Source organism: Aplidium turbinatum, chromosome 4 (genome assembly GCF_918807975.1).
Source record: "Aplidium turbinatum chromosome 4, kaAplTurb1.1, whole genome shotgun sequence".
Taxonomy (NCBI): Eukaryota; Metazoa; Chordata; class Ascidiacea; order Aplousobranchia; family Polyclinidae; genus Aplidium; species Aplidium turbinatum.
In genome coordinates, this window is record NC_137475.1 from 218,234 (window position 1) to 233,486 (window position 15,253).

The following is a 15,253-nucleotide window of genomic DNA, read 5'->3' on the forward strand; positions in this document are numbered from 1 at the left end:
AAAAAGAGGACACGTTTCGCCAGCAAGTAAAATTTTACGCTTGAAGAATCGTTTACATCATTTTAGATCATTACAGTATAGGCTTACGTAGCAAAAGTTAACGAAAAAAAAACAAGAATCAAATTGACTGAACGTTTAACTTATTTTTTTTCTTAATTTTAATGCTTTCTTAAAGTGCCTCTGACAGGTAAATAAATTCGCTAAATTTACCTAAGATACCAAAAAGATGACACTAACAAACTTCCCTGACCAGCAAATCGTAAAAAATATCAACAGGCTACTAAGTTACACGCTTGCAAACTTTCGCAAATCTGGCACTCATTCAATTGCGAAAATAAAAACGGCAACACCGCTGTGACGTTACAGTAAGCGGGAAGGATACATTCTTTCGCTGTGATGACTTGGTATAGTATGGTACGGTTACTGCAAAACGTGAATGTGTGAGGCTCTGTTGGTCTAAAGCATGTGCAAATTAAGAATTATTGAAATGAAAAAGTGAACTTATTATTACTATCAGGTTTCGATCAAATAGGTTGAGTTTACTTTTATCAAACAGCATCTCAATTCAATTGAAATTGCAGTTTCATAGGGCTACAATTTTCATACTTTTTTATTTGTCCTAATCTGGCTATAGCCATTTGCAGTGTAACAACAGTATTTCACAAACAGTACCTTTAATTTATGGTTGAGGCAATGCCTACAAATTGCTGTTTATGTGACATTGTCAGTGACAAAGACCGTGTGCTTTCTTTTCCCACTTTCCCACAAAACGAGGTACTGAGAAGAAAATGGTCAAAGTTTTCTTCAAGTGTTCGAAAGTGGGATGGGCCATACAAAACTAGTCGTATATGTTCACTTTACTGAAGATGATTTTGTTAATACCACTCAAGTAAAAATGCCTACAGGCATGTGTTGGAGTGTATACTACAAGGTGGTGCTCTCGGAAGCAACAATTGGATTGTGATGCCGTCATGCATTGTTTGGCGAATCCGAAACAATTTTCCAGATCCAGATGGCAGTTACACAGGATTTCAATGGCCATCTGAAGGAACATTATGAGAGAGAGAGAGAACTTTTATTTATTTTTGAATAGTGATGATGAATTAAATATGAATGATGATTCGTACGATTTCTTCATTTTTCACTTCAAGTATATTTTAGGTTTTGTAGGAACGTATCCAGTACAGTTTTATTAAACTGCAAAAAACAATAAATCTTCGAAAAAAGCAACCTCTTGTACCAACTCCGACCAAACTGTGATCCACCAATTACATCTAGGAAGCGTTTGTTTCATCCGTTGCTAACGACGTCCACTTAGGATGACGTAATACCACCAAAGTCGTCCCAGAGCAGTGAAATATGGAGTTTCGCCTGTGGTGGCGCTGCGGAGCAGTCGTTTGATTCAATTACGCCCTAACCAGTCGAGCTACGAGGTTAAGATTAAAAAGTTCGCTAAGTGTAATTCTGCGCTAGGAAATGCTTTAAAAAGTTACTATACTTGAAACCAACCTGTCAGGGGCACTTTAAGACAACAAATGGTTTTATATAATTAAGAGTCAGCAAAAAGTGAAAAAAATACCTAATTTCTGACAGTTTCAGTCAGACAACCATGATCGCACAAATCTGCAAAATGTGACAAATCAGGCACGATCTCCAGGTAGCCAAGCCTTAATTTTTTCAACAAGGAACGGTCAGCCTTAACGAAATTGTTAAATTACTTGCAAGAAATATGATTAAAACAGTAAGCTGCACATAACCGTTAATCGATGCTAAAAGCGGCGTGAACTAAAAATCTATCCCTTTCCTTGCAAAGTTGTAGGTCTATCCATGCCGCAACTTCTTTTGCTGTAGGTTAGGTGTTATACACATTGCACTTTTAGACATTCGTTTCGATTTGTTTCAAGTAACAAACGAACCAAACAGAGTTGATAATCAACAACGTCTACAAGCGTTGTATCATTAATCATTATAAAACGTAGCCTATGTAGGTAAAAGAATAATTTTTTTGTAAAAGTGTGAGCAAACTGAGCATGGGCTTTATAATGTCGTTTAATATCTTAGAGTGAACCAGGCAATGAACGTTCAACAACAGTTCCATAAAATACACCAATTTCTTGTAGAGTTTATAAATCAGCATGTTACATTGGTAGCCTATGCAAAATGTTTTGAAGACAAATAGCCTACAAGCCGTCGCTGAAACGTCATCAAGCAATATAATCCCGTTAAAAATATAAGCAAGAAAACCCAAACTGTCAAAAAAGAAGACATTTGAGCATTTTTTTGTGTCCTCGGAGGACAATTCATTTTTCTTAAAAAAAGAGGACAAATCCTCTTAAAAGAGGACGTATGGTAGCCCTAGCTTACACCATATCTTGTAATTCAAGATTTAACAAAGATGTAATGTTTCAACAGGTGTGACAAAGGTGATGCAATCTTTGCTTATTTCTAGCAACAGTCCATGATGTAAGACGTCAGGTTCAGTAGACAACGGTTTTATGTGACGTTTGATTTAAAAATTGTCCGTAACAGCGGGTGTCTGTTTGTTGGCTACTGCGTTAGTAATTCTCTCTCTGATCGTATAATGCGATGATGACTTGTTTTGCGTCATCTTCACGAACAGTGATAGATCAACCACAAATCTGACCATGCCTACTGATCTACAAATAAAGTTTGCGCAGATTCTTTATTATTTAATCAGAAAGTTAGCTTAGTCGGCCGCTTAAAATATCGATTGTTAGTGCATCCAATCCTCAATCAGAGGTTTTAGTGATAAGTTACTTTAGGCTACATTCATCCAGAAGTTTTTAACGAAAACCTTCACTTTTATCTGATTGACCAAGTGTGGTTCAAGCGCCGTGCGCGTCTTTTGGTTGCTTCTTCTATTTTTTAGACCTTTGCTCTGTTGGCATGTAACCTTTTTGCTGTGATGATCAGAAATAAAAACTGAATTGTTGTTCCTCGCAACTAAGCTTAAACTCTGCAGTTGCGTGAGGAAAAACAGAACTAATTCGCTTTTTTTACCAGATGACCCTTGTCCATTCTGACAAAGGACATCTTCCGGCAGGGCATGATAGTTTACTTTTCGAAGTAACTCATGAAGAGCGTGCACTTTCGTCTCCCTATATAAACACCTACTCGAATTTTGATGCCTGGAACCTCTCAATTGGCTGCTTTATAACCGATCTGGAGCTAATAAGTGTGGTCTCTTGCAAGACATTTGATTATAAGCTAAGGCCGTATCGCAGATATTTTGGGAAAAAGTTCCGTTTCAGTCATTTAGTGTTTAGCTGCGCAATTTTGAGCTAGAAGGTAAATTGGCAATCAGGATTTGCAATTGTATTTAAAATAGAAAATTGGGGACAAGATTTGTGGAGTGGTTGGTCTGATCAATCTTCCCCTTTTGCTCAGTGGTTATGCGCTTTGATCAAGCGGCGCTGGTTCGACTCTCGGGGTGTGCGCTTGAGCAACGCACGTTAAGGACTGCTCTTTATTCAGCGGCACCTAGTGAATGGAATAATTTCCCAGCAACAACACTTCAACAATCGGAAACTTCACTCTGCCAATCGCGGTGACCGGCCCTGAGTCAAAAGCCTCTACAAGGATGCGAAACTACCAGGAATAACCAACCAAGGCTTTGTCAGTCCGAGGACAAAGATTCAAAACCAACCATCAATGGACTGGAGCCTGGGCCGTGGGTGCCGCACATGTGGGGGAGGGGCAACTGTGGTGATGGAAACGTAAGGTCCACTGATGTGGCTGCCGTCCACACGACGGCAGCCACTCGTGATGAATGAGAGGTTTGGTCCTTCCGTCCACACGACGGCAGCCACTCGTGGTGAATGAGAGGTCTGGGATAAAACATGGAGTTTTTCAGCCCTAGGCTACCTATTGAAGAACAATCTAGACTTGGGCCCCCGAAATAGCTGCTCGCTGTTTTGTACCTGGCCACTTAGGTGACCTATTGAAGCTAACATAAAAAATATTTACAATGAAAACCGCTTGAATCTTACTGTCATTCCCCTGGCCATATTGTATTTTTCACAGAATCTATTCACCATGCAACTAGTAACACTTGGATAACGAGCAAAATTGTAAACTCTTTGTAGGTCCACATGCTCTCGAGAGTCTCATAGGAACGCTTAGAGTTCGCCACTTGTAACCCAGCGTCAGTGCATACTTTCACTTATTTGGAAGGCGATCAAAATTACACTGAAAAAATTTGATTTGATGATCGAGGCCGCATGACGCAAGAATGGTCGACTGTTCGTCGCGTTGGTCCTCACGCGGTTGCCACTGCAACCTCTTCACGTGCAAACAATGCGATAAGTTCGAGTCGAAAGTTATCAAGTCTTTTATTTCGTGACCCCCGCAGACAGATACGATCTTTATTTTTCCACTTTCACAACCAATCGCGAGCACATGACTTCGCATCAAGTTCGTTGTAGGCGCAAACGCGACAGCTGTTGCCGCCTCTCCGCAGCTGACAACCACAACCCGCTCAACAACGTCACTGTCAACCTGCCAAACAGCGACTCTCTTATCGCGGGAGCCTGTCGCGAAGTAGCGGCTGTCATGTGACCAGGAGCACGACCAAATCACTCTAGCATGACCGAATTGTTTGTCGCTACGAGCCGTCACCCGAAATTCTGCATCAACAACTCGCCGCAATATCCAGGACCGGTCGCGGGAGACAGACAGGAAGTACCGGTCGTCAGGTGAAAATTCCATTTGCGTCACAGTCAACGAGTGACCGGCCAGGCTGCACAATCGGCTCCATGACTTCACGTCCCACACTATGATGTCAGAATGCTTAGCTTGAGACGACTTTGCGGCTGAAGTAACAAGCGTGCCAGCGTGATTGCAAGCCAAGCTGAATATCTCGTAAACGTGCCCGTAAACCTTGCGGGATTCTGGCCAGAGCGTGTTTTGGAGGAGATATGTCTCGGGAGGGGGATTATGAAGAACTGAAGGGATAAAAAGGTTTTCAATATATTGCTCACTACGATCAGATGAAGCAAACTTTTCTTTCAAAGTGACAGCTTTATTAGAAAGTCCCAGAGCAGGCACTGTAGCGCCCTCTGCTGCCTCGCGATTGTCAGAGGTGATGACGTGGCCGGACAGAGTCTCCATGTTCGCGATGAAATTTTTCGAAGCTTCAAAAACACGCATGACCTTCTCGTCAGCGCCGGAAACAAACTTAGTGCTGCTGATGAGAGCTAAGCACTGCACGTCGTAGCCATGAATCTGAGGCCGAGCCACCTCGTGCCATGATTTGGCACAAAACGTGAACAATCTGGTCGTTTGATCTTCGCCTGCACTGACGAGGTAACGACCCAGCTTTGGTTCCCAAGCAATATCATTGACCACGGATGAGTGGCCACCAATCATAACCGCGGGCCGCCAGACACCGCCCACTTTGTCCCAACCATGCAAAGCTCCACTATAACTATGAGCTACCACATGCTGTCCATCGCCACTAAAGCGGCATCCATAAAATCCCAGAGTGTTTCCCCCAATTTCTCCCACCCTGACCTTATCAACCCAAACGTTTTCATTGTCATCGTAATCCCATATAACGACTGTTTTATCGATTGAAGACGAAACAAGGTGAATCTCTCCTGTCTTACTTTTCCACCAATTCACACTGTAGACCCAGTTCTCATGGCCAGACAAGACAGCATCTATAGCGACAGTGAAGGTGCAACTCTCCCCCTCCCGGGGCTGAGTGATGAAGGTCTCTTGTTTCAAATCCAAGTCATCAGAGTGATCGTCGCTTTCGGGACTGATCTTCCAGAGCCGGATGAAAGAATCTTGAGAGGAACTGGCCAAATATACAACATCAGCATCCGTACTGATGAAGTCAACATCCCGAACCCAATCCTCATGGCCACGGAGCTTGACCACTTGGCGACATTGGCCAGATTCTTTCGATTCCAAATTGTCAAACAAATATAAACTGATGGTGAAGTCGTCCAAGGCGCACGCGAGAACGGGAAGTTCATGCTTGGAGAGCACGTGGAGTGACACAGCATGCGCAAAGCCGTTCACCAAATCAATTGTTTGCAAACAATCTACTTTGTTGAAACCACAATCGGCCAACCATATTTTCACAGTAGAATCAGCAGAGGTCGAGGCGATAAGATTACCAGCTTGAACGAGAATTCCATCTAAGCATGTAATAGAGCCACCATGTTCCTCCATGTCAGCTACTGGGGCGATGATGGGCGTGCCAGTGTCGTCCAGTCTCCAGCAGGTCATTCTCCCATCCGCAGACCCGGTAAGTAATAAACAAGATATATCGGTCGAGCGACGAATCCATCGAGTGCAATTGACATTTTGTTTGTGGTGGTTAAATGTTGACACAAACTGCTCGTGATGAGGAACCCATGAACAAGGACGGTAGAGCACAACCGAATGTGACGATCCGAAACTAATAAGATCACGTGGCCCCACGTCAACACAATGAGTTGACTTATTAGCGCACAGAGCAACATGCAACAGCTCAACAGAAGGAACATCACACATTTTACATTCCTACAGAGCTGTGAAAGAACCAAAATGGAGAATTAGAATTGTATTATACTTTTTTAATAATGCGCCATATGCTGCCAGAATATACCATAATACAGTAGTATGTTGCTAAATCATAAGAAACAAAAGTACACTATAATACCAAAGTAATATTAATACAATGAAATAATTACATACAGTAACTCAACTTAAATAACACTATGTAACAAAAAAAATTTTTTTCTTGTGCTTGGGAAACAACTGCTATAGTTTGGTTGCTTTTGCCGAAAAAACATGAAAAATCATTATTATACCACTATAACTTTGGGTTTGTGTTCCTAAGACTAGTTTGAAATTTTTCCTATTTCTCATGACAATAAGCATGTAGATTACATTGATTGTCTGCTAGATCGCAATTGTTGGTAGTGTGCAATGGCTTGCCGTGGTTGCAAGTACTCAGCAGTTTCCTTTTGACGTGTGGTGAGCTCTTTGCAAAAAAAGCACTGTCCAGAGCAGTGGTTTCCAACTTAGGGAAAAATTACCTCGGGGGGGACATATACAACACTTTATGGGGTAACGTGGCACCAAAATTGCGCTAAAAATATATGTTGTTCATTATATGATGTATGTTGTTCTCCAAGAGGCTCGGCAAACGTTGGGAAACACTGGTTTAGAGAGTTACAGCTGTGCAAAAATATCTATCATACATAGTTTGCAATGCCAGTCGGTGATCAAGATAAACGTTGGGCACCACTTATTTATGTAAATACTGCCGCCGTACTCCAAAAGGTTGGTGTAGAGAAGAGAAAGGGAAATGCGTTTTGCTTTCTCATGTGTCTAGCATGAGCCCACAAACCATCTCACAACTGTTACTTCTGTACGTTGGACCCAAACCAACGACGAAAGGAAAAAATGCCCTTGCCATCCCAGTACCCTGACATTCCGTGACCTATTGTATCTGTACCTCATAACGCAACTAGCACGCCTGATTGCCTGTCCCACAGTTACCCAGGTTGAAAGATGAACAATTCATTGCACATGCAAGCTCTACAGATTTAGAAACGTATGAATCATCTGTTGCTTATCTTCAACGCCGAATTGCCAGTAAAAGGTGCCCCTACTACCTCAACCAAGAAGACATGAACAATCTTGTCAGGGAACTGTCATTGACCAAGTCGAATGCTGAGCTACTCATTTCCAGGACTTACTGGATGACAATTACTTCACAGAGAAAGCGACATCGCGGCTTCTCAGTGTTCTACACGTTCAAAGATGATTTGTGCTACTGCCATGATATAGAAGGACTCTCTCAGGCTATGGGCATTTCTTGCAATCCTTGAGTGAAAGCTCTTCATCGACAGCTCATCTAGAAGCCTCAAAGCTATTTTGATGCACAACACAAACAAGTGTCCCTCCATTCCACTGGTTCACTCAGTTTATATGAAAGAAGAGTATCAGAACGTCAAAATCCTGATGAGTGCATTAAAGTATGACCACTACAATCGGGAGGTCATTGGGGATTTCAAGATGGTGGCTTTCTTGATGGGCCTTCAGAGTGGTTACTGGCTATATAAAATTTTCATGATATTTTTGTCTCTGGGACAGCAGAAATACAGCTTTTCACTACAAGAAGAGGAATTGGCCTCTAAGAACCAGCTATGAGCTTGGAACTTATAATGTAAAACAACAACCACTGGTGCATGCAGCGAAAATACTGATGCCACCTCTACACATAAAACTAGGTTTAATCAAGCAGTTTGTTAAACAACTCGACACAGAGGGTGACACATTCAAGAGCTGTTTCCAAAATTATCAGAAGCAAAAATCAAAGCTGCAGTATTTGTGGGACCTGAAGTGAAACGACTGATAAATTCCATCGATTTTCCAGAGATGCTGTCTGAGGTTGAACGGAGAGCTTCGACTTCTTTCGTTTCTGTAGTTAACGAGTTCCTGGGCAATCACAAGGCAGAGAACTACAGGGAACTTGTCGATGAACTTGTGGATACGTATTGCAAGATGGGATGCTGGATGTTGCTGAAACTACACGTAATGCATGCACATCTCGATGAATTTAAGGATAACATGGAGGACTACTCAGAAGAACAAGGTGAAAGACTTCATCAAGGTGTCAGGTCTTTTGAGGAACGCTATCAAGGACAGTACAATGAAAATATGATGGGGGCTATATATGGAACCTTTTACTTGAAATTGAACTGACATATCGTCGCTAATCTTGAAAAAATGTTTCTTTTTGATTAAGTTGTAAGTTTTGAGCACTTTAAGTGACAGCGCAGGCTTGCTCTGTAACAATTTTGAGTAAAGGCCTATAGCACCAAGCATTAAGGCTTTTGTCTGATGTTTATGTAGTAAAATCGCCTTGCATAGCTTACATGTGTTCTTCTTTAGGTAATGTTTTAGAAATAGATTCTGAAAACAACATTTTCCGTTATTATTTTATTATGAGAAAGCAAACAACAACAACTAAAATTAGATTTAACTCCATTCTATTGATTCAAAGAGATATAGAGTGTACAAAGGCATTAACAAAGCAAAATTAGACAAAAAAATACTAATAAATTGATCTCATAAAGTCAAAACCAAAGTTTGAACTTTATAAATGCTCATTTTTATTGATTTAGGCCATACTAAATCAGAAAATAATAGTTTTAACCCATGGACAAATTTTGTGTTACATAGAGTAATCAGTAAGATCTTGGCTAGCTGGAAGCTGCTTTTTAAAAACTTATCAACATCTTCAAAAAAGCGATTATTTTAACTAGAAATTCACCTTTGAAAGGTTTTTTGTATTGCTAACATTCTGGCGTTTTTAAGTCTAAGGCTTGAGAAGCATTTTAAGCTAACCAGTGAGCTTGAGAATTTCGTTTCAAATTCCTGTGGTTCATACGTGAAGTACAACATAAAAAAATGATAAACAAGTTGCTAAAATGTGGCCACCATTGCAACTTCATACTTCTGCAAAAACAAATGATATGTGACTTATGTGTGATTCAGAGTTCCAACTATGAAGGTGGAGATTTCTGTTAAGATTTTATGTTTAAAATAGAATGATCTTTATTAATTTGTTAATACAATATATAACTTTTAGCTAAACATTAGAACAATATTTGTGAGGTTTGGACACAATTCTTCTGCCTGTTCCAGGGGTTCATGCTCAGCTCCTTTGACTTAGTCCAGCAAGATGAACCTTGAGGTTATTGAGGAAAGTGAGGCGATGCTTTCCACAAGCTTGTTTTCCTTTAATCTTTCCACAAAAAGCAGTGTGTTCTAATTGTTCCTTCCTCGTAACATGACAGAAAAAACTTGCTTGTTTACTTGATGATATTTTTCAACAGGGTGCTGATTTAATTGGCTTGAGCTAGTACGTCTTCATTCATTTCGTGGCTGATGTTTGATTTTTGTTGCATTTTTGAAAGAACCACAGTTCAGCAGCGTTTAAATATTTCTTTGCTTAGCGTCCAGGTTTCACATCCATACAGCAAAATAGGAAAGATATACCACGTTATTACACGCTTCCTTGTTGTATATTAGTACATAATTATAGTTACTGATATTTTTCTAAACAGTATAGACTACTGATAAACAGTCACCAAAACTAATAAAATTCTGTATGCCTATTAAACTTTTAATCCAAATCAGCACTAACAATTAAGATTACAATAGACTGCATGAGTGATACCATGTTAGGAAATTTTTGAAGTAACAGTGGAAAAATTTAATTTATAGTGTCCAACAATGTTTTGAAAGTTTTCTGCAGACTGACATGTGACGAATGGTTTCAAAACGAACAGACTCAAAAGAATTCCAAGTCTTCATTATTGAATTGCCTAAGCAGCCCATAAATACTTTTCAAAAAAGACTAACTGCCTGCTCTTTTAGACTCCACATATTCAAATGACCTATTTGTTGGACAAAGGTTTTCTAATCCAACTCAAATCATGACAGTAGAAAGAAACTCAGTGGTCTTTGATATTCTTCTAATCGAGAAAACTAACGTGACTTTATTTATTAATCGCTGACACTATGCATGAACAAAGAAGCCATGAAGATGAAATTAAGTTTGTGTTTATGTTTTTTCTCTTCCACATGTTTAGTTGTTTGTGCCCAATAAAGATTATAGTGATGACTTATAATAACGTAACTGACCACAAAATATACTAGCTACCATTTATTAAAAAAAATGTAATAGGCGTACTATGGAAATAAAGGCCAAATAGCAGTAACATTTAAGCTACCGTATTGAAGATTTAACTTCCAGTATATAGATTAGCCATAGCCTTTGATGATATGGTAACCTTATAGGGTGAACAGAAAGTCCTTGGACCAACTCATAAACGATTTATTAACAGCAAATAAATAAAAATTTCATCAAAAAGATATCACAATGAGAGCTTACAATACTAGGAATAAATTTATTTATTTTCAATGTGGCCGCCTTTCACTCGGATAACTCTCTCAATTCTTTGTCAAAAGTTTTCAACCGAGGCAAGATACCTACTACTTATTGGTGGCGAATCTGGGATAAGATGTATGATGGATGCTACTGAAACTGGTTGCTACTGGATGCTATTTCCAGAAAAAATTCAAAGAACTAAGAATTTCACCAAGAACCGCAACCCGACAAATAGAAAAGATGTCCGAGATCGTGAAAACTACTCAAAAAGATTCTTGAAGATCTACATTTCTTCTCAATGGCGATGGATGAGAGCAAAGGCACAGCAGATGCAGCTAGCAACACATACTCATAGAGTAAACATTTTATTGCTGTTGAAAAATTTGTTCTTCAAATTCCTATCAAGGGTACTACCACAGGAACCCGATATTCTGAAGGCCTTACGTCAAAGCGCCTTGAAGTCATCTGAATCTGTCATGAAACTGGTGTTAGTAGGCTATGGCAGGCCAAAGACCTTGTAAAGTTTGGTTTTAGCCGCAACTTAGAAAAAGATTGCAGACCCCTGCTTTAGAGCATCAAAACTTGGGTGAGCAACGGAACAGGCCTGTGCCTCCACTAACGACCATACACAAAAGTCCATGGGATTCAGGCAATGATGATTCAAGGCAATGAGGTAGGCCACATTTCCTTGCTCCAGAATCTTGGAAGTTGATGTGAGCACCAGTCCCGAGTCTTTCTTGAGGTGTAGGATGGTGCACCATCTTGTTGGAATGTGAAGGGATGATCTTTGTAGTGCTTCTTCATCTCTTCAAGGGCTGGAACCAAAATATTGTTGATGTAGCGTTTAGAATTGATTTTAACTCCTTGTTCCACGCAAATCAGAGGACTTCCAAGTTTTGGAGATGGCGGCCCACCCCCACACCATAACATAAGACGGCTTTTGACAGCGATAAACTGTTCTCACAGAATCTTAAATATCTGCTGAAGACTTTGTATAAACTTTATCCTTCTGATTTCTAAACTGAGCTTCAATTGTGAAGAGCTTTTCTTCTGAAAAAACGATCTACTGCCCTGCCATGCCTGCCTTCAGTTCTCTAGAGAAGAATCTGTGCTCTTTCAAGGTTGTTTTACTTTGGAGAAGTGTAAGGAACTGCCGTTTTCTCATCTTGTAAGAGGCGACTGAAGATCCTTTTCCACAATGGTTCTCATGTGAAGTGTTGTCCACATTCATGTCTTTGGTCATTTGACGGATGGATCTGTTCGGGTTTCTCCTCACCCTTTCTCGGACAGCCTTAACCACTTTCTTTGTTTGAGCAAGGTCTTTCACTAATAGGACGATCTTCAAATGTACCAAGTTCCTTAAATCTATTCACAACATGGTAAACAGTGGATTTGGCAACTTTTAAAAGCTTAATAATAAATATTTGATGTTGTATTGTTGTAAGCACCGAGGTGCTTTTTCATCATTCTGATATACATAACGCATTTGCTGTTAATTAGGTTAACAGCTAGTTTAATAACTAATAACTCTAACCGTCAATAACATCTGATAACATATATATATAAACTTTTAGAAGACATATTAGTGGGACTAGAAAATAATACGGTGATATATACATGAAAAATACATATATACACAATAGTACTGTCACTTAATACATAACATCATAAGATTAATGATTTCAGAGTTGGTTTTCCCCGAGCGATGGAGCTGATTGATGGCTTCTTTTTGGCTCATTTTAAACCTTACAATTAGACCTAAATTTTAGAGAGTTTAGCAAGATATTTAGCAGATTAAAAGGCATATAAATGACATTCAATATGTTTAATCATAAAATCAAAAACGTCTAAGGACTTTCTGTTCACCCTGTACCGGTACATCATTCAAGAATGTGTGTTGTGTGTATCTTGTAAAATATAAGTTTGCATATCGAAACCAAAAGTTGAAAATATAGCCTACATCAAAACGCTTTTAGAAATCAGTATTGTTAATGTATATATGCAGCAGTCTTCTTACCTACCAGTTAACAGTAAAATTGAATTGCATATGGTTGGTCAGTACCCTAACTAAACTATGCTAGTAAAGAACTAACTTTAAACACAATTTGATTGGGTAAATTGCTATAAAATGTGCAGTAAGGATCGCACCCAATTTTGTTCGGCAATCGTCGACACAATCTTTTTCAGGCGAACAACAAAAATTTACCTAGAGAAATTGTCAATTTCCAACACAATTAAAAAACTCATAAAATTGAACTGTTGTAGCCTATGCTATTATTTCGTCAAAACAAATTCAGCAGAATCATAATCAAGCGATAAATTAGATGTTCTTGATCCTTTATTTAAACAACTTCAGATACTGAATATAAACGATCTGGCTCAACTGGGTTTGGTCAAATTTATGTTAAAAAATGACAATTTGCTTTTCTTCCATCTACCCTTAGCAGTCACCAGAGGTGGGCACCCTCTACTTTTAAAGTAGCGCGCTACCCACTACCGCTACTTGGGCCAAAGTAGCGCGCGCTACCGCTACCCGCTACTCGGGCCAAAGTAGCGCACGCTACCGCTACTTCTTCCGCTACTTTTGTCTAAAATGACACTAGGAAACACTCAAGTCCCTAGTGACGCAAAAATGACCTTGAAAACGAATGTTACCATTCGTTTACGCTGTCATTTTAATTAACGTCGTTATAGAAAACACATGCTAAGGGAAATTTATTGTTACGCATCTTTCAAAAACACGAGCATTTCAAAATGAGAGTCACTAAGTCCTGCTCGCTTTCGCTTAAGCACATCTTTTCCAACAGAGAAAAGTCTCTCCACCGCAGCACTGGAAGGAATGGGGGTGTTGCATTTAATGAACAGATGTTTTAACTCGGTATTCAAAAAGCTCAAGGACTTGCTCTTGTCCGAAAAAAAGGCGTCCACAATTGCTGCTTCCTTCTGTACCGACATTTCACGGGATGGCGCAAACACTCTAAAAAATACATCCTCGGAGTCATGACTGGTGTTGGTGTCACTCTTCTCGGTATCAACCTGGCTTGATGTCTCCCGCAACAGTCGAATTACATTTGTCTTGACTTTTTCTCGCAGTACGTCAGCATCATTCGTGGAAACGTAGTGCAGAAATAATATTGTAGCCATGACGTCTTGAAGGAAGGATGAAGACATGATGCCATAACGTATTTCATGTTGTTGAAGCACTTGTTGAATCGTTTCTTAACCCCTTCAAGGACTTTCACTTTCAACTCCTCACAGATCACAAGATCAGTGATCTCGGTCAACTTCTTCCCGCAAATTGTGATGGTTGGAAATAAGACTCCGTAATACGCCTTGGACTCGCCCTGGAGAATGTCCAAAGCCTGGCAGATAGGCTTCATCACACGAAGATATTCGCCGAAGAAGTTGACGTCAGCTAGAAAAAACCAAAACTTTGCAACCAAGCCGATTATATAGCTGCTTGACCACGCCAGTATTGCAAAAAAACAAGCATTTTTTCAATTTAAATTAAAAAGTAGCGGGAGTGCGACTGAAAAAAAGTAGCGCCTCTCCCGCTACTTTGGAAAAAAATAGCGTCACTACTCCAACTAAAAAGTAGCGCCGCTACCGCTACTTTTACCAATGAAGTAGCGCGCTACTGCCCACCTCTGGCGGTCACTAAAAAAATCTCCAGCAATTCCAAAACCACAGGACTAGGCAGGCCACCAGAGGATATCTCTTCATACCATCCAATAATGCTCACCTGGGAAACAAACTACACACAGGGTTGGAAGTCGTTAGTCGAAAAGCAATGACTATTTCACCATTCTGCCCAAAAAAGCAATGACTTTCTGCTATCGATACTTAAAAAAAGCAATGAATAGCGATTGCTAAAAAAATTGTATTGGCGCACGTATCAGGGTTGCCAGATGTTTTCAAAATTTCCAGCCCAAAAGCAATTTCAAACTAGCCCAAAATAGCCCAATATTGTTGCTTGTATAAACTATCCCAAAATTAGAAGAATTCGTTCACAAAATCAGTCCAAATTGACGAAACACAATCAATCATCAAAGATCTTATTTCTCACACTTAAAAAAACACCTAAACAGCAAGGCACAGTCCTAAATGTGCAATAATGCAAGATATATACAATAAGGATTTAAAATTAATTGTATCAAGAAACAACAAAAACGTTGCCCAAAAAAAACAATGATGAAGGGAACATTGAAACTATTTTTTTATTCTGTTTACTTCTGCCTAATTGCTTGTACCACTAAATGATTGTTCAACAGATTAGTTGCTGGAATATTATGTTGTTTGATGCTACCTTCGAGTCTTCGACCTTTGTATTAA

The 15,253-nt window shown here is 39.7% G+C and overlaps 1 protein-coding gene and 1 pseudogene across 1 annotated transcript; one reads left to right on the top strand and one right to left on the bottom strand.

Moving 5' to 3' along the window:
* Nucleotides 1-4,023: 4,023 nt before the first annotated feature.
* LOC145769289 (elongator complex protein 2-like) lies at nucleotides 4,024-6,538 on the bottom strand. Its single transcript, XM_082580878.1, has one exon. The coding sequence runs from the start codon at nucleotides 6,523-6,525 to the stop codon at nucleotides 4,180-4,182; it is 2,346 nt and encodes a 781-aa protein (XP_082437004.1). The 5' UTR covers nucleotides 6,526-6,538; the 3' UTR covers nucleotides 4,024-4,179.
* A 961-nt stretch (nucleotides 6,539-7,499) lies between these two features.
* Nucleotides 7,500-8,765, top strand: LOC145768283 (uncharacterized; annotated as a pseudogene).
* Nucleotides 8,766-15,253: the final 6,488 nt, after the last annotated feature.